General features: G+C 38.6%; 1 protein-coding gene across 2 annotated transcripts in view; it reads right to left on the bottom strand.

Moving 5' to 3' along the window:
• Positions 1-1,629: 1,629 nt before the first annotated feature.
• LOC149203224 (sodium/hydrogen exchanger 2-like) overlaps positions 1,630-17,693 on the bottom strand; it is a 213,195-nt gene continuing 197,131 nt past the window's right edge. The window contains exons 11-14 of one of the 2 annotated variants that reach the window (XM_089403365.1): positions 3,324-3,462; positions 3,121-3,183; positions 2,891-2,995; positions 1,630-2,646 (exon numbers count right to left, since the gene is read on the bottom strand). In XM_089403365.1, the coding sequence (XP_089259491.1) occupies positions 2,317-2,646; positions 2,891-2,995; positions 3,121-3,183; positions 3,324-3,462 (637 nt within the window). In that variant the 3' untranslated portion in view covers positions 1,630-2,316. The remainder of the gene's footprint in view (positions 2,647-2,890; positions 2,996-3,120; positions 3,184-3,323; positions 3,463-17,693) is intronic. The other variant, XM_089403364.1, reaches the window with a different exon arrangement.

Raw genomic sequence — 17,693 nt, 5'->3', positions numbered from 1 at the left:
AAGAATGGGATGTGTTGCTCCAGTGGAAATCTGTAGGTGATTGTTTGATGGGATAGGTGTACCCCTGAATAGAATTCAATGAAATGTTTTGTAGCGCATTTTGCCTTATTTAGTAATTCAACGCTGGAGATATTTGGGGCATTATGTCTTGTCAATATGTGATGTTAAGGTTTGGTATTTGACACTTGTTGGCAATGGTTGTCTCGGATTGCAATGAGGAAGAATCCAAGATCCCGAAGGGGCTTGCGCTTCCTAGTGCAAGGGGAGCAAGGTTCTGAATTTTCTTGCCAATCTCCGTTGAACTGCCCGGATTGGATTCATTACAGCCAGAAAATGGAATCTCTAGGCAGATATTGTAATAAGAAGTCACCTTTCAACCCATACCCGACAGAGATGTCCCCCAGGTCTCCATGCCCGAGAGATGAGGAGAATGTAATGGGGAAGAACTGAAAGCGGGAATAGAGTCAACGGGGAGAAATGGGTGGGATATTTCTCTTTGGGGGCCCTGGGTACTACATGAACAACGTATTAATGCATGGACTGCATGGACTAAGAATGGACTAAGAAGTCTATTTCACCATGTGGGTCCATTTTTTACTAAATTATATAACTTATATAACCTAAATAAAGCATTTATGTACAAAGTTTTAATGATTTATGAATTTTTTTTATGGATGTGTGGGACCAGTACTATAACTAGTATTGGTCTCTGCACAACAATAGAAGGCTCTCCCCTATATACCAGTCTGTATTCGGGAAATTAACAAAATGCGACCCATCTTTGTGGACTATTTTAAAATTTTGGAGTTATAAAATTTTAAAAAATAAAAGAAAGAAAAAAAAATTTGGTATATATACCAGTCTGGTATTTGGGAAATTAACAAAAATGCGACCCATCTTTGCGGACTATTTTAAAATTTTGGGGTTGTAAAATTTAGAGAAGAAAAAAAATAAATAAAAATTAAATTGTTTGGTATATATACCAGTCTGGTATTTGGGAAATTAACAAAATGCGACCCATCTTTGCGGACTATTTTAACATACTGTCACAATAAACTAAATACATCATAAAAATTTGCTTTGACCACAAACCCAATGTAACACCAATAGTGCTAAGTAGAATAGTGCTACGTAGACCTGTCTTGTGGTTCATTTCATTTCAGTGCACAAGACCTAGAGATTATTAGCCTTCATAGATGAGCTGATGGAGGCTTGAAAAATATGAACATTACTTCAGTTCAAACAAATACTGTCAATTATATGTATTGATATCAAGCTCTTCATTCCCATTTTTAGAGGTAAAGCTCTAACTGAAATTATATTGATACACAATATCAATTCGAATGATTACAGATGTCCATTATCAATCTGCTTTAGATATTTATCTCCTTTTCATGCAAATGAATTATCTTGATATGCAAATATTGCAACTGGAATTAGCTTATGATAATACATTCGAATTTTAAATACCAAGCAGAAACTAATATGAAATATCAGCTAGATATTTACATTAGGCCAAAACCAACTTTATAGCATTTCCTAAGTTTTTCGATGTCAACATATAACCTGAATATAATACAATCATCCAGATGCATTCGTCATTGCATTTCCAAAACCAAAGCACAAAGAGACTAGAAAACTTCTGCATTAATCAACTCAATCAAAATATCACCTGGACAAGGCATTTGAACAAATATACCGGAATATTCCGGAAGTGCAAAGCTTTGACTCCATCCCCAGTACATGCAAAAATGGTAAATGACAAGGATGAGAAGCGGAGCCAATTCTCATGTTTTTGCAGGCATCCAACACTACCAAAGTTGCAGGGAAATATTGCATTTTATAACCAAGCATCATGGCATTGCACCACAAATGTCAAGGACCTACTCAAAATTTCATTATTCCTGGAGTTGACAAGAAAACGTCCATGAATAATATAATATGGACATTGATAAGTATTAATCCCGTCAGCAGTCTAAAATAGAGCAAATAAAATTTGATATCCTATTCTGATAGAAGTAAGAATCAAGAGAACAAAATTTACACTGCTTGTGTAGACACCAATCAGCCAAACGATCAAAGTTTCAAACATAGGTCATATACAAATAGAGTAAGACCCTGCAAGTGACCACATTATCTGGATTCTGACGATGATAAGGATAGAAGAAGATTTATTTCCATGAGAGATGATTCTCATTCAAGCGCCCTTACGACACACAGTTAGCAAACTCATGCCTGTTGTAACTTGTGTGTCTCAGCTCATTCAGATATACAGTTTCAACCAGAAACCGGCAGATCATCAACACTCGGTTAGAATTACCGTGCCCATGCATCGCCATTTCTAGCTTCAGCTGGTGAACTGGGAACAAAGGGAACAAAACCTCGGCCCCCAAACACAGGACGCATGAATGAATCATCAAACTTTCGCCAGTAATGGTGCACTGTAAATGATGGAGCTTCCAGCAGCATGCGTAAACTGCTTGGCCTTCGGACACTACGCCCATCAATGTCCCCTACCTCACCATTACCTAGAAGTGGGATATGAAAGCCCTTTGGACTTGATGGATCCGATGTATTATCCTGTCCTGGCTTCAAGCTTTGAGGCAATAATAGTCTAATCAAAGGCTTTGTAATCAATCCAAATACCTGAACACATTATAACAATTGTAATCAGCATTTCTGTGGGTAGTTATATTGTATTTATGTAAAAGGAATTCACTTCCGAAAAGAAAGTAAAATCAGTGCTTCAACTGAATAAAAATTATAATGCCAAAAATGACTGAAGCTGAAGTATTATGAGCAACATGCATGCATATCACCGAAAAGCATCTGCCTTCCCTACTAAACACCGCTACAGAGGTGAGCATCCTTATAGCATAAAAATAATCACATGGGTATAAAGCATTATACCACTGTGCTGAAAAAGGACCACTGAGATAGTGCTTGTGATCATGATTGCGTTTTCAGTCAACTTTGTAAGACCAGAACTTGTGAACTGCAGAAATGAAGACATCAAAAATTACCACATAAAACATGTTAGAACATAATAATAAAGATATTCTTACCCTCTCATTGTAATCTTTCAAGCCACTGCAGCCTATTTATGATCTCAAGAATTACCTTATGGTAAGCAAGGGCCATTGAAACTGCACCTCTCATAAGACCAGCCCACCATATGACAAACTGAAAAAATACATCAAACTGATAATGTGATGCACAAAGCCAAGCTGAAAATGATCATTTCGAGTAGACAAGTCTCCGACATTAGGAATGCACATCAATACAATCCAGAAACATCGTAACAAGTAGTTAAATTGACTTACCTGCTGCCGAAACCCAATTCTAGAATTTGGACTCTTCTTTAAGCAATTTGACAAGAAAGAAAGTGGGAACACAAAAGCTGCCCTTCCAACTAAGATCAAACCCAGGAGGACACTGCTGAGGCCAACAGATGTGCCAGGGCTGTAATAAAATGTACTGAATTACATTAGCAGTATTTATAATATTAAGAAAAAAAACAGGACATGTATATAAATCTTATTTTTTCACCAAGTACAGTGAGTTACTGTTAGGGCATATGCTAGTATTGAGTAGCTATATGCGTTGACAAGTAGTTCAAGGGAGAAACATTATTCCAGCACTTTCAGCATTCCAAATTTGGCACAAAATTTTCTTTTACCAAACAAATTCCTTGTAATTTTACCATTAACCAATTAGAATGCAGAGCCTCAATGTTTTTTTAACAAAGAGAGAATACCTCATTTGGCGAGAGTAGCAGTACGTATTTTTCTTGTCAAGAGATCATTTTCAGAGTAGAAATCGCACAAACAGATGAATACAGTGCAACACATCATTCTTCAAACCTTTGGAAACTGTAGTTAGGGAGAATCCATGCTTGAACTCTCAAAAGTACCAGACATGTGACATGACTCTAATATTTATACAACACGCTTCCAGCAAACCCACACAAAGTCAGTAAAGACACTGCCAGAGGGCAGATGCTATCTATGATTCTATCAACATATCATGATTTAGACTTAAATCAAGCTTGAAATGCTGTGAGTGTATCTCCCATTCCTGATGTTATTACTTCTTTTCACTTGCTATATTTATATGGTTTTTCTTTCCAAACAGACAACAAAGACCCTGACCAAATCTCTCTCTCTGCTTCCACAATTGCTCTTATAGGATAAATCTCTCATTGTATTACACCATGATCATCTATCTGCTAACTCTAAGATCATTTAATATGTACTCCAGTTGTCCAAATCATATCTTCTACAGACTACAATTGTCTCCTCTATAAACCAACTTCAGTTGTAAACAAAAAGCATGCATACAAAATTATCTACATACAACTGTCTGCAGACAAAGCTGGAGAATATCCCCCTTTGACCAAAATTCCAAATATTTCAAAGTTTTTCTACTGTATTCATCCAACTGTAAGTTGCAGGAAGTGTGGCCCCTGTGCCCCACTCTCCCAGGGCATTTCGAAGTCCAAAACATTTCAAAACACATGAGCACAGACCACCAGAAATGTTTTGGACATTTCCATAGCATTTTGGAAATTCGGCCTATGAAGCCTATGCTTCGAGGTAACGAACGCTCGACTAAAAGGCCGCCATCGGCTCGACTGCTAAGGCCGCCACCATCAGATTCTCAACAAGGTGAAAATCATCGAATCACCCATGTACATGTTCCTGCAGCTCGGATGTGATTTCCTAGTGTTTCGAGTACACTCAAGTGCTAAGGAGCACTGTGGAACACGTGGCATACCCTTTTCCCTAATTTGTGAAAATTAGGTCCACTCCACCCTCTTAAAATTCTAACCAATTTTGATTTAAAGCCTCCATAAATGACAAACTTGACTTTCTTGTTATCTTCATAGTAGACCCCACTAATGAAAGTACCTCTTCGATTGACTGCCATTAATCAATTTAGGCTGATGTTTTACATCTAACTAGACTCTCTATACTGCTCCATTTTCATGAATTGAGATCCTGAAACTGTGGATCATAAAACATGAATGCAATGACTACTTCTACAGTATACACCAACAAGAATGGTGTTAAAATAAGTGTGGAATAACCTGTTATAGAGTTTTAAACCCAACATTTCGGACTTCTAAGTGTGTCCATCATCAGGGGAACGCCATTTGTCTTGAGAATGGTGTTTCTGCAAGGGCCTTCTTTACAACGCTTCTCAAATCCCAAAATGGAAAATGTAGCTCATCTGCCCAATCTAACCTCCCAATATTATAGATCTTTGTCAGGGTGGTCTTTGTTGAGAAATTTGGGGCAATTTAAATATTCAATTTCTCTTAACTATGATAACTGCTTGTGACATTATTTCCTTAGATTCTGCTTCTTATTGTTAACATGTGTTATTATCATCAACCAGCTATCAAAACAAGAAGATCAACAATGCAAAAGTACACCAGATATTGGCACCAAGCCAGAGCAAAAACCTCTCCAAATCGTGAGAGGAAAAACCCTTTGAACTCTTTCTTATAGAATCTTTATTGATGAATTCCAAGACCCAAATTTTGACTCAATAATGCAACATCAAAATGACAATACCTCCAAAATGTACCCAAACAAGTTGCTTCCTTCTGCAATTCTGAACAGCACAGTGGGTCTGCAACAAGAGTATGACAGTCGGCAAATAAGGTTTAGGATAGGCTCATCTAGCCTTCTCTTATCCTCGCTCTTCTTGTAGACTAATCACGCATATTATAACCCTTTGATTTGAGCTCGATGTGAGATTCCGTGATGCCAAAAGGGTGACTGTTCTAGGGTAGCAAGAACAGAACCATCCACTTCAGAACGTAGACACACATGCGAGGAGGGTTAGGGCTCTTTTAGCCCTTCTATGACTTCGATCTCCTTGGCAATGACTTCCTCCTTCAAACTGCTGCGAGACTGGACCTCTAACCCAATAACATGCTCATACAAAGTGATGCCCTAGATCAGATCAGAATGTCGCATGTGTGAACAGACTTGTTGATGAACTCGCATGAGGGAACAGACTTCCTCATTGACTGCGGCCACTTCTTCTTCGACCCCTTCACTTCGTTTTTTCTTCATGAATGAGTGAGAATGAATGTGTTATGAGGAGGTATCAACGCTGCCATTATATAGGCTTGCCTCCTCATCTCTAGGCTGACGTGATCCCTTGATTAGGCCGACATAATAGGAGGCTTCCAGAATTGTCCAAATAAATTATTTCAAGCGGCTTCTTTGCATCAATTCGGTGGGTACATTTTGGAGTATTTCATTGATGATCTAGAAGGACTTTTTGACTTACAACAATTACATTCACAACTATAACAATACATAATTGTCTTCATTTTACATGACTCATCCTAAAGCTCTCAATGAGAGCCACAACTAGACCAAGAAACTTCTTGAGCATGAAACCCATGTCTCAAGCAAAAATAAATAAATAAATTCTTGATACAAAATTACATCATTACAAGATTTGACATTATGAAGACGACCTAGTTACACTATTTTCAACAGTCTTTAATATTTTAGTTGGTGATCTCTACCAATTAGTAGGCTCTTGGGTGTCAAAAGGATGATTTCCTATGAATGACAAAAAAAAACTTCTTTGTTGTGTACTTAATACATTTGCACTATGTGCAAAAGTTATCTAGGTTCATTGGCACGTATCAAAGCAACATTTGTGTCTCAAATTTCAACAACTAAAGCATGCCCACTTCCATATTGCTCCCATTCCAAACAAACTCAACTACCTAAGCAACTTAATTTTACTCGAATGCCATCAGCAACAATGGCCAGCATGTCCTATTTGTTCAGTATATGCTGCAAAATCTTGGGATGATTGGCACATTGTAGTCTTGCAAATATCTCTAATTTATCCCAACACTTACAATTCTCCCAAGTTTTTCCAATTGTCGATTTGTCCAATATTTTCAGAATTCTTCAGGTTTAAGTTTATTCCTGTCAATATTTTCTCATAATTGCCCCAATAATTCTGATAAGTTTCTCTCCAAAGCCCCAGCGATATATTCTCCAAAACAATATTTGCAACATTGCACCAAGTGCAAGACGTGTCTCAGCTGAAGTGAGCACACTTCCATATTGCTCCTACCCCAAGACAGACACATCTACCTGAGCAACTTACTTTTGCTCCAGTGTCATAACTAACATTAGATAGCATGTGTAACAACATTGACCTATTGGAACATATCAAAACAAGGCATGTGTTCCCGCATGCCCGATTCCATCTTGTGCCCTCCCCAACATAAACATATCTACTTAAACAACTCACTCGAACTCAAACTCCATTAGCAATGTCAGTGGTGAACATATATTTTGGATTTGATCTGTGCAACAAAATCTTGGGCATATAAACACATTAGAGAGTCTTATGTCCACTTCCCTTGGTACTTGGTGGGGTGGAAAATCATACTAGTGGGCTTGTAGGAGCCATTTTTGGGGTCATCCATGAATCCCACTAAATAGTAAATAGGGTCCAAAGTGAAAATTGCCTATTTTGGGGCTTAAACAACATTTTCGGAGTCAATCTATCAAAAAAATTTCTCGTCCCTCTGATGTTGAAGAGCTCTTTGAGAGATTTCAAACAAGCTAAAGAAGACAAAAGGTCACATAAGAAAGTTATGACATCCTCAAGTTGATCTATGCTTTGACCACCACAATTCCAAGTGGATACCACATTAGCACCCACTACTCACACATGTGGAGATAGCCACATGTGAATCTTCAAGAAGATTCTAGAGGGTCCAAAACCCTGACTTTAACAAGAGTTGGGCAATGCAGAACAGCTAACCCTAATAGCTATCAAGAATTGTTAAAATAGCAACCACTAGGAGAGAGCTGGAGAGGTTCCAATCCTATTATAATCATGTTTTGTTCCATAGTTGAGCAGTAGAAGAGACAGATATTAGGGTAAAGCAGAGGAGGAAAGGCAACTCTATAATAACCTATCATGGACCTATTATCCCCTAGATTGCTTGCAGAACAGGAAGGCTAAGGGCCATCGAGATTTCATTAGGCTAGTTCAATTGCATGTGCATTCAAACATTGACATTAATCAGAGCTCATTCCAAAATTCAAATTTAGTCTCACTGGATTTTGGGAAACTACTATTTTCTGCAATTTGCTATTTTCCAATGTCCAGAAATTTGGGGCCCACATGTCAGATATGACTACATATTCTTGATCCTTGTAAAAAGACGAGCCCAGTGAGACTACTTTCACTTGCATGCGAGATTATCAGTGTTTATCACTTTTTGCTTTTTGCCTTTTTCTTTATTTTTTTTGAAGCTACACTAATGCTCCACCTCTTCATGATCAATCTTTCTCACTTTTCTCTTATAGTTTTTTCAGAGGAAGACTCAGATGATCAATGTTCTCTTCTTCTTTTTTGAAGCTACACTAATCCTTCACCTCTTCACAATCAATTTTTCTCACTTTTTGTGTTTTTTTCAGAGGAAGACCACCTTTTGGGTATGTCTATAATTAGCAGTGTCTATGTATGGCAAGCACAAGATGAATGTCATGATTCTGAGCATTGGTTGCGTGGTTCAAGGTTCCAATAAGTGAATAGTGATGAGTCGAAAGCAGTATTGAGCAAGTGGGTTCTTCTCCTAGTGTGACAAATAGCAGTGGTTGGGAGATATCCATATTATAGATTTCCAGAATGATCCTTCGGTAAAAAAACCCAGCTTGTGAAAGGCTCGATTCAATCTCCTTTGACTTAGCATGATTATGATTTCTAATCATATCATCTATGATAATTTTCCGTTCAAGCGAAACAGGCGTTGAATGATGTTAAATTTGGCAACTAGGGCCAAACTTCATCTTGGACAGCTCATATGAGGCCACTGATATTTTTACTAGATTCCTCTCTCCGAGAGGTGTAGGATTAATCTAAAGATCGTCTCATTCTAACATGTACAAATGGAATTATGAATTTATTTTGTTTATAGATTGTCAAGGTCGGCCAGCAAACTAATGTAGGCTCAGAAGCCCAACAGTCACGTCTATTCATCCTCAACGTTGCATATAATTAGAAGGAGCCGCCTCCTCATTTAGACACTCCACTCACTCACATATCTCTCTCTCCTTCATTGATTGGGTGTGGATTTCTGAGGAAGCTCTCCACACGTGTGAAGAAGGGCAGTTCTGTTCCTGTGTTGACCAGCATTGACCGAAGTTGCAGGAAGGGTGTTTGACCAACATTTACCTGTTTGACTGCAGTTTTGTGAGGGTTATCTCTGTTTGGGTAGGCCGCATTTCTGGGCACAGAAAACGAGGTTGACCGTACTGTTTGACCAGCGTTGACTTTCGTGGACCGGGTTTGACTGGATATTTTCGGACTGTTTTTGGGCTGATTTGACTCGCTGTTGGAGGCCGAGTTAACCAAGTTTGACCGAGCTGTTTTGGAGGTCAAATTATGCCTTGTTGATCAGCGTTGACTTTCTGGTTAGGGCTTTTTGTAACTGCTGTTTGTTGGGACAGATTTCACTGTGATTGGGCAAGTGAATATTGCATATTGTACTCTCTCTCTCTCTCTGCTGAACTTTTGAAGAATAATAAGAAAAATTGATCAAAGGGTTTCCCCACATTGGGGTTTGTCCCTGGCTGGTGTCATATCTTGTGTCCTCTTGTCTTGGCTTCTCTTCTACTGTTATTGTTTATGTTCTATCTGCATTTTACTATCATGTTGATGTAATTGCTAATTTGGATATTGATATTGGGCTAATAAGAAAATTGAAGTAAAATTGCTCTTAAGCATAGAACATACCATTGTTATCTAAAATTAACATGGTATCAGAGGTGAGGTGAAGACAAAGCCCAAGCAAGAGTGAAGAGAGCAATCACTAAGAAGAGCAATCACTGAGATCCTTTGATCAAGGACAGGATTCAATGACCTCCACATCCTACTTCAAGTCTGATGACAAGTTTCATGATAAATCTGATCATCATGCATGGAAGATGTCTCTTGATTTGACTTTAGAAAAACAAGATGTTATGGACTATGTGCAGGGAAAGATTACTGAACCTCCTTCTAATGCATCAACTACTGCTAAGACAAATGACAAGAAGGATGAAGTCAAAGCAAAGACGATCATCAGGGATTCTATTCATAAGCATTTAGTTGCTTACTACTCTGATTTGAACACATTAAAGGAGATATATGACAGGTTGGTTGGCATGCTGAAAGCTAACAACGCAAACCAAGTTCTCTTTCTCAAAAACAAGTTGAAGGACATAAAGAAGGGAGGAGGTGAAGATTTCAATTTACTTCAAGAGGATTACTGAGATCAAAAATGATCTTCTTTCAATTGGAGAAGCTATTGCTGATAGGGAACTTACTCTCATTACCCTTGGAGGACTCCCTCGTGAATGGCACGTGTTAAACACTACTATTCTTAACAACAACAGGATTCCAAGTTTTGAAGAATTGTTGACCAGATGTTCTCAAGAAGAAACAAGGATGATGGAACTAGATATGCCTTCAAATAGGAATGATCCTACTGCATTCTCCGCTCATGCTAAAAAGAAGAACAATGCAAGTTCAAAGAAGCAATGTCAAGGAAGACTGGGTTTCAAGAATGGAAGGAAGGGAAGATGCTTCATTTGCAACAAGTTTGGCCACTATGCTAGGGAGTGTCCTAATAGAAGGGATACACCTCATGATGATGACAACCACAACAATAACAATTTCAGGGGAAACAACAATCAAAGAATGGTAGATTCAACAACAAAGGAAAAAGGAATGCCCCAGTTGAAGGACATAAAGAAGGGAGGAGGTGAAGATTTCAATTCTACTTCAAGAGGATTACTCAGATCAAAAATGATCTTCTTTCAATTGGAGAAGCTATTGTTGATAGGGAACTTACTCTCATTTCCCTTGGAGGACTCCCTCGTGAATGGCACGTGTTCAACACTACTATTCTTAACAACGACAGGATTCCAAGTTTTGAAGAATTGTTGACCAGATGTTCTCAAGAAGAAACAAGGATGATGGAACTAGATATGCCTTCAAATAGGAATGATCTTACTGCATTCTCCGCTCATGCTAAAAAGAAGAACAATGCAAGTTCAAAGAAGCAATGTCAAGGAAGACTGGGTTTCAAGAATGGAAGGAAGGGAAGATGCTTTATTTGCAACAAGTTTGGCCACTACACTAGGGAGTGTCCTAATAGAAGGGATACACCTCATGATGATGACAACCACAACAATAACAATTTCAGGGGAAACAACAATCAAAGGAATGGTAGATTCAACAACAAAGGAAAAAGGAATGCCCCCGCTACTCAACATGGAAATGGTCACCCCCCAAGAGATCAAGAAACACCAGGTATGATGAATTTAATGTTGTTGATAACAAGCAAAAAGAATTTTATCTTATATCTGCCCTCTCTACTACATCTCCTCCAGACACTTTGGGAAATCGGTTCATTGATAGTGGTGCCTCATCAAGGCACTTCACTGGGTATAAGGAAGCTCTTTCAACTCTGATTGAAAGGGATACAAATTTGGAAATTATCCTTGGAGACAATGCCACTGATCTCATAAAGGGAGTTGCGAATGTTACTCTTCAATTGAATCAAGGTAACACCATTCATCTATGAGAAGTACTATATGTACGCGATCTAAAGAAGAACCTGGTATCTATCTCGTGGATGGAGGACAAAGGATTCAAGGTGGCATTCATCGATAGAAAGGTACGTGTGTGGAATAAAAATTTCAAGGATGCATTTACACTTGGGTTCAAGGTTGATAGCCTATATCAAGTTGGAGAAAGTCCATTGGGAGCTATGTCTTGCGACACATCACTTCAATCCGAATTATGGCACCGAAGGTTTGCTCATCTACATTATAAGGCTCTACTCGATGTGAGGAAGATGGTGACAGGTATGCCCGAATTTAAAGTAGAACATGAAGGTGTTTGTCAAGGGTGTGCCAAAGGAAAGCATACAAGGGGACCATTCCCCTCAAGTGATAGAAAGACTACTGACATATTGCAATTGGTTCATTCTGATCTATCTAGTATGATGCCCATAAACTCTTTGGGAGGATATTTATATTATACTATCTTTATGGATGACTTCTCTCGCAAGACTTGGATATATTTCTTGAAGAAGAAGGACGAAGTATTCTCATGGTTTCGTTCATTCAAAGCTTTGGTTGAAAATCAAACCGGGAAGAAGATCAAAATATTGAAGACCGATAATGGAACCGAATATGAATCAAATGAGTTCAATAATTATTGTAGAGAAGTTGGCATTAAGAGGGAGACTACTACCGCATATACTCTTGAGCAAAATGGTGTTGCTAAAAAGAAGAACCATTCTATCATAGAAGCCACTCGTGCCATGCTTCATGATCAAAGCCTTCCAAAGTTATTATGGGCCGAAGCTGCAAACACTGTCGTGTATGTTCAAAATAGATGTCCTCATCAAGCGTTGGACTCCAAAACACCCGAAGAAGTTTTCACTGGTAAGAACCCTGTTGTTTCTCACTTTAGAATTTTTGGTAGCCCCATATATTTTCATGTGCTGAAAGAAAAGAGAAGCAAATTGGATGCTTCTGGGAAGAAAGGAACATTTGTGAGCTACAGTGAAACTTCCAAGGCATACAGAATCTGTGTCTGGTCAAAGAGAAGCACCTTTGATGAGGATGATGCCCTTGGGAAGATTAGTAACCGTCCTATTCCAAGGAAGGACAAAGAAGCAGATTCAAGAAAGCAAGGAGAACCGCAGGATGAGCCGATGCCCGATGCTGAAGGACCAATGGATCCCATTGATCCACCCCCTCATGAGCCCTCCTCCTCAAAAAGGAGACCCTCATGGCTTAGGGAAACTCTCAAAGATGCCAAGAGACATGTTGCACCTAGGGGGACATTTCGTGAAAGTAAGAAGCCGAATAGGTACCAAGAGTACTTAACTACAATGACCACCATTGTTCAATCTAAGCCTTGCACATTTGAAAAAGTTGTAAAGCACCAAGTTTGGAAGGATGCTATGAACGAAGAGTATGAGTCAATTATGAAGAATGATGTCTGGGATGTGGTCCCTAGACCCAAGGAAAAATTCGTTGTCACCTTGAAATTGTTGATTTTTGATATAATCGGATGTGCTCTAGCCATGAAATTTGGTGGAGAGGCTAAGGCACATGAGATCTCCAAGACCCAGAAATCGTTTGGAGAAATTCCACCAATGAAGAGATATTAAAATAATTAATATTTTTAAGGGGTGAGAAAGTTCTAAGTGACGAGGATCAAGCTAGTTCTAATCTAAGCCATTGATTAGGGACTTAATCTCAGTCGTTGAAGACTCAACAAGAAAAGTATAAGAGGAGGCTTGAAGGTCAGTTGAAGATACACCAAGTGATCAAAGAATTCGATTTTCTGGGGCGAGGTTTGCTGAGGAAATTGAGTAAGTGATCAGAGTTGCAGTGAGAAGTAGTTCAGCAAGGGATTTTCATCCAAGGCTGAAGAATACATAGCAGAGAGGCAGCGCAGTGCCCAGAGAGACAGTGTAGGCCTTAGAAGCGCTGACGCAGAGGCCATAGAGCTGACACGGAGGACGAAAAGGCTAACGAAGGCAGCATAGAAGCCACAGAGGCTGACGTTGGGCCTCAGGGGCAGTGCTAGGGAGATTTTGTGGGGCAAACTGGGAGCAGATCAATAGATCCTGAGCCGGGAGAGAGTGACGCAGCTCCTGGAGGAGTGATGCAGTCCCAGAACCGTGCTTGGAGCAGCTTTCGCTAACCGGCATAGGGAACAGTCGGAGTCGCTCTGGGGTTTGATCATCCAGTTGCTGATTTGCCAGAATTTGAAAAGAACTTAGGTGAGGAAGACTATCTCAGTCATAATAGAGATCTCTTACTTCCTCATTCTTGGACTTCTTTTTTTCAACTTCCTCCACTTCTTTGGGGATATGGGCTTCTTCTCTTCCTCTTTTGTTATTGTCATTCTTAATCTTAGGAAAATATCTTTTGTAATGCCCCTGTTCTTGACATCCATAGCATTGAATCTTAGCCATGTTCCTTTTCTTTTTCTAAGAACCAGACTTCCCAAATTTTCCCTTTTTTCTTGTCATTGTAGCATAAGCTTGATTTTGCTCACCTGCCCCTACATCAGATTTGGCCGTTAGTCTAGATTCTTTAATCTTGCACAGTGACCATAGATTCTAGAATGGTGTAGCTTCTTTATTCCCATAAATACTTGAAGTAAAGTTACCCCACTCCTTCGGTAGTGCATTTAGTGCAACTATAGTCATTTCTCTATCAGACATGACTTCTCTCAGATCTTGAAGTTGATCCTTGATTTCAAATATCCTCATAAAGTATGAGGCTATTCCATCTTCCCTTGACATCTTTAGCTTGTAGAGTTCTTGCCTTAATGAGATGACTTCTCCAGCAGTTCTTAAGGAATACAACTCTACCAATTTGTCATAAATTTCTTTTTAAGTTTCAAGTTTTGATACATATGGGATGAGGGGATCCTTGATGGATTCTATAAGAATCCTTTGAGCCCTAACTTCCCCTTTCATATACTTTGCAAGAGCTTGAGCATCTTCCTTTGTGGGTTTGGTGATAGATCCTTTGACATGTTCCATAACCTCATTTTCAAGGAGATTCAGATCTGTCATTTTCTTCCATGCAAGATAGTTTGCATACCCGACCAAATCATTGCTTTCCTTGTAAAAAGACATTTTGACAGATTTAGATGTGGACATAAATATACTTACTTGATAGGATGCTCCTTCTCCTTGCTTCTTTCTTGATGTTGGTGATGATATAGAGAATAGAAAATATTTCCTTGAAGAAGATAGTTTTCTTCAATAATGATCCTTGATCCCACAAAGATGGAGATCTCTTTGGATCTTTTGATGGTGGAGTCTTTGTTGATGAAGATCAATGATGACCTCTTGATGATGTCTTCTATGGTAAGGACCTTGCTTCAACGAGAGGGAGATCACCTTAGAATCTTGATGACAACATCCTTGGTCTTGCTTTTCTAGAAAGGAACTTGATGTATAAGTCCTTCAACTTGAGTAAGGTCTTTGAGGTCTCTTAAGATGGCTTGAGGATTCCAAGACTTCTTTCTAGTGTAGACTTTATCTTCAATATAGGGTTTTGTCACCTCCTTGTAGATCTTGACTTTGCTGATGATCTTCTTGCTTTGATGTCTTTTTGAGATTTGATCCTTTAGTGTCCCTTGATAAGATGCCCTTTCTTGACCTTGTCACCTTAGCTCTAATACCATGTCGAGAAATCTAGGGAATCGAGATTAGGTTATTTCTCTATTAATGATAACTACTTGTGAATGCCTTTTTTTTTTACTACTTTAGAATAGGATCTTCTCTTTGTTAGATTACTATAGTGTTCTTCTTCATCAAACATCTACCAATGCATGAACATTAAAGAGACAAGACACACAAAATGTAGGCTATCAACCAAGGCCAAAACCTCTCCCATTACAGAGGAAAACCCGAACAAATTCTTCTTCTTATAGAGACTTCAATTGACGAATACCAAGACCAAGACCCTTGACCTATTTGCCACTCTAAGACCAAGACACATATCTTCCTCTTCTTCCTTGAGTCAATGATAGTCAAACCCTTTTCTTCTTCCTCCTTCTCGGCTATCTTTCATAATCTTGGCCCCTTGATTCAAGTCTGCAACTTTTGGCTCTAAATCAGAAACCATAGATCATATAGTTGACCAACTTTAACTCTTAACTATCCTCACTTTAGAAGGAGACTTCTTCTTGACAATCCGGCTTCCCCTTGACTTGTCCTTCTCCCAATTCAGTTACATTAGATGACTGTAACCTTCTTGGCCTTTATGCAGTAAATGATCCTTCTCTTCTTCGCACGTGTGACAAAAGTGCAGCCCTAAAAACAGACTCAAAAACACCTTCGCTCTTCCTTCTTTCTTCTCACTGGCTATGAGTCTTCTTTCTAGGTGATTTTCACACTTTTCCTTATTTCAGACCTTGACCAAATTTCTTGCTTCTGAAATGAGGTTGAGCATCCAGATTATTGTACTCGGAATTTCTCACTGCTGCATAATAATAAAACCCTCAGTTGCTGCATCGGTTTTCCCAAGTTGAGTTTTTTTGGGGACTTTTGTCCAAAAATAATTGTGTCGTATTTTTATGTGTGCTAGATTTTCTCTGTTTCTAGCGTTATTTTCCTCCACAGCTTTATTTGTGAAAATCACAGTGAATTATTCGATATTTGTCGTAGCAGACAACAAATAAATTTCTAAATAAATAAACAATTAGAAAAATAATTTCCAGTTGTTGTGATAGATGAAGTTTTCACACACTCCTGCTCCCAAAGCGCGCTCCAGACAAAAGCGCTTAGGGAGTGACCCTGGGAGCACGCTACCACAAACAAAGAAAAAAAAAACAAAAACAAAAACAAAAAAAACAAAAAAATTGCTTCCTAGCTTTTCTTTGCTTTTTTTGCAAAGATGTTCCAAACGCATTTTTTTTGCAAAGATGTTCCAAACGCAATTTGTTTTTCAAAGAAACAAGAATTTTTTAGTGGGGCAGCGTAATATTCAAGCCTATGGCCCTAGTATTGATATACAATTCATGGTAATGTTAAATTCATAAAGTAAAAGTGTGAAACGACTCTGGATGTTTGAGAATGGTTCCGACCACATTCGATTTCAAATGGAGAAAGTAGAATTTTAGATCTCACATAAAATCCAGCAGACTTATTAGTTTTTCAAGATTCCTGGATTGGGGAGACTACAATGTTTCCATTAGATTTGTCATGTGCTAATGTATAGAACTTGTATTTAAACTACCAAGACCTCTATGTACCTTGATGTCACTGACATTGGTTGTTGAACTCCTTTATCATGACCTTACTAAAAATGTACCCATCACTCAAACAAAATCTTGACTTGAGATGCTACGTTTTTCTATCTTACGTTAATGCTTAGAGGTTGATATTAATGACAAACATCCCAAGATAGGCAATGATTTTGATGATATGTAGGTTTTTGTTGTAGCATGACTTTTTTAGATGCCAGAGGCTATCTAGAGCCTATTTATTGATGTACTTTTGGTTTAGAGATGGATTGCACTCGATGTTATTTTGATTATGTGCACGCTTACATGCTATATAAATGAGAACTTGTAATTCGTGGACTTGTGGTTGATGAAGATTATAACTACTAGATGATTGAGTTTATATGGTTTAATCCGTGTTTTTATGCTTTTTATAACTAATTCATCATTCTACATGCTTTTCTTGACATATATGCATCAAAATATATAAAAATATATATTATATAAAATTCGCTCCTGACTCGGAAGCTTCTAAAAATTGGTGTTCCCCGCTTCCAAGCAGCCTTGCCTCAGATTGCCTTCTTCAACTCTCGAGTGGCCAGATTAGGGTCTCAGTGCTCTTTGTTCAGCAATCTAAGGCCTTAATGCCTCCTTCTAGTGCTTCGGCCCTCTTCCTCTTAAGCAAATCAGACTCCAAATATTTCTTGTGTCCTCCTCCTAGGCTTTTGGCCCTCTTCCTTGAGCAAAACAGAGTCCAAATACTTACAGCGTCTTCATCCTAGGGCTTCGACCTTCCTCTAAGCATGAACAAATTACGGCCAACAACTTTTCTTCACCACGAAAAGCAATGGAAACTATCAAAAAAGAACTGTAAACTCAAA

Source organism: Pinus tabuliformis, chromosome 2_1 (assembly GCF_031772625.1).
Source record: "Pinus tabuliformis cultivar Carrire ecotype Pingquan chromosome 2_1, CPIR1, whole genome shotgun sequence".
Taxonomy (NCBI): domain Eukaryota; kingdom Viridiplantae; phylum Streptophyta; class Pinopsida; order Pinales; family Pinaceae; genus Pinus; species Pinus tabuliformis.
This window is presented reverse-complemented; position numbering and strand designations above follow the sequence as displayed.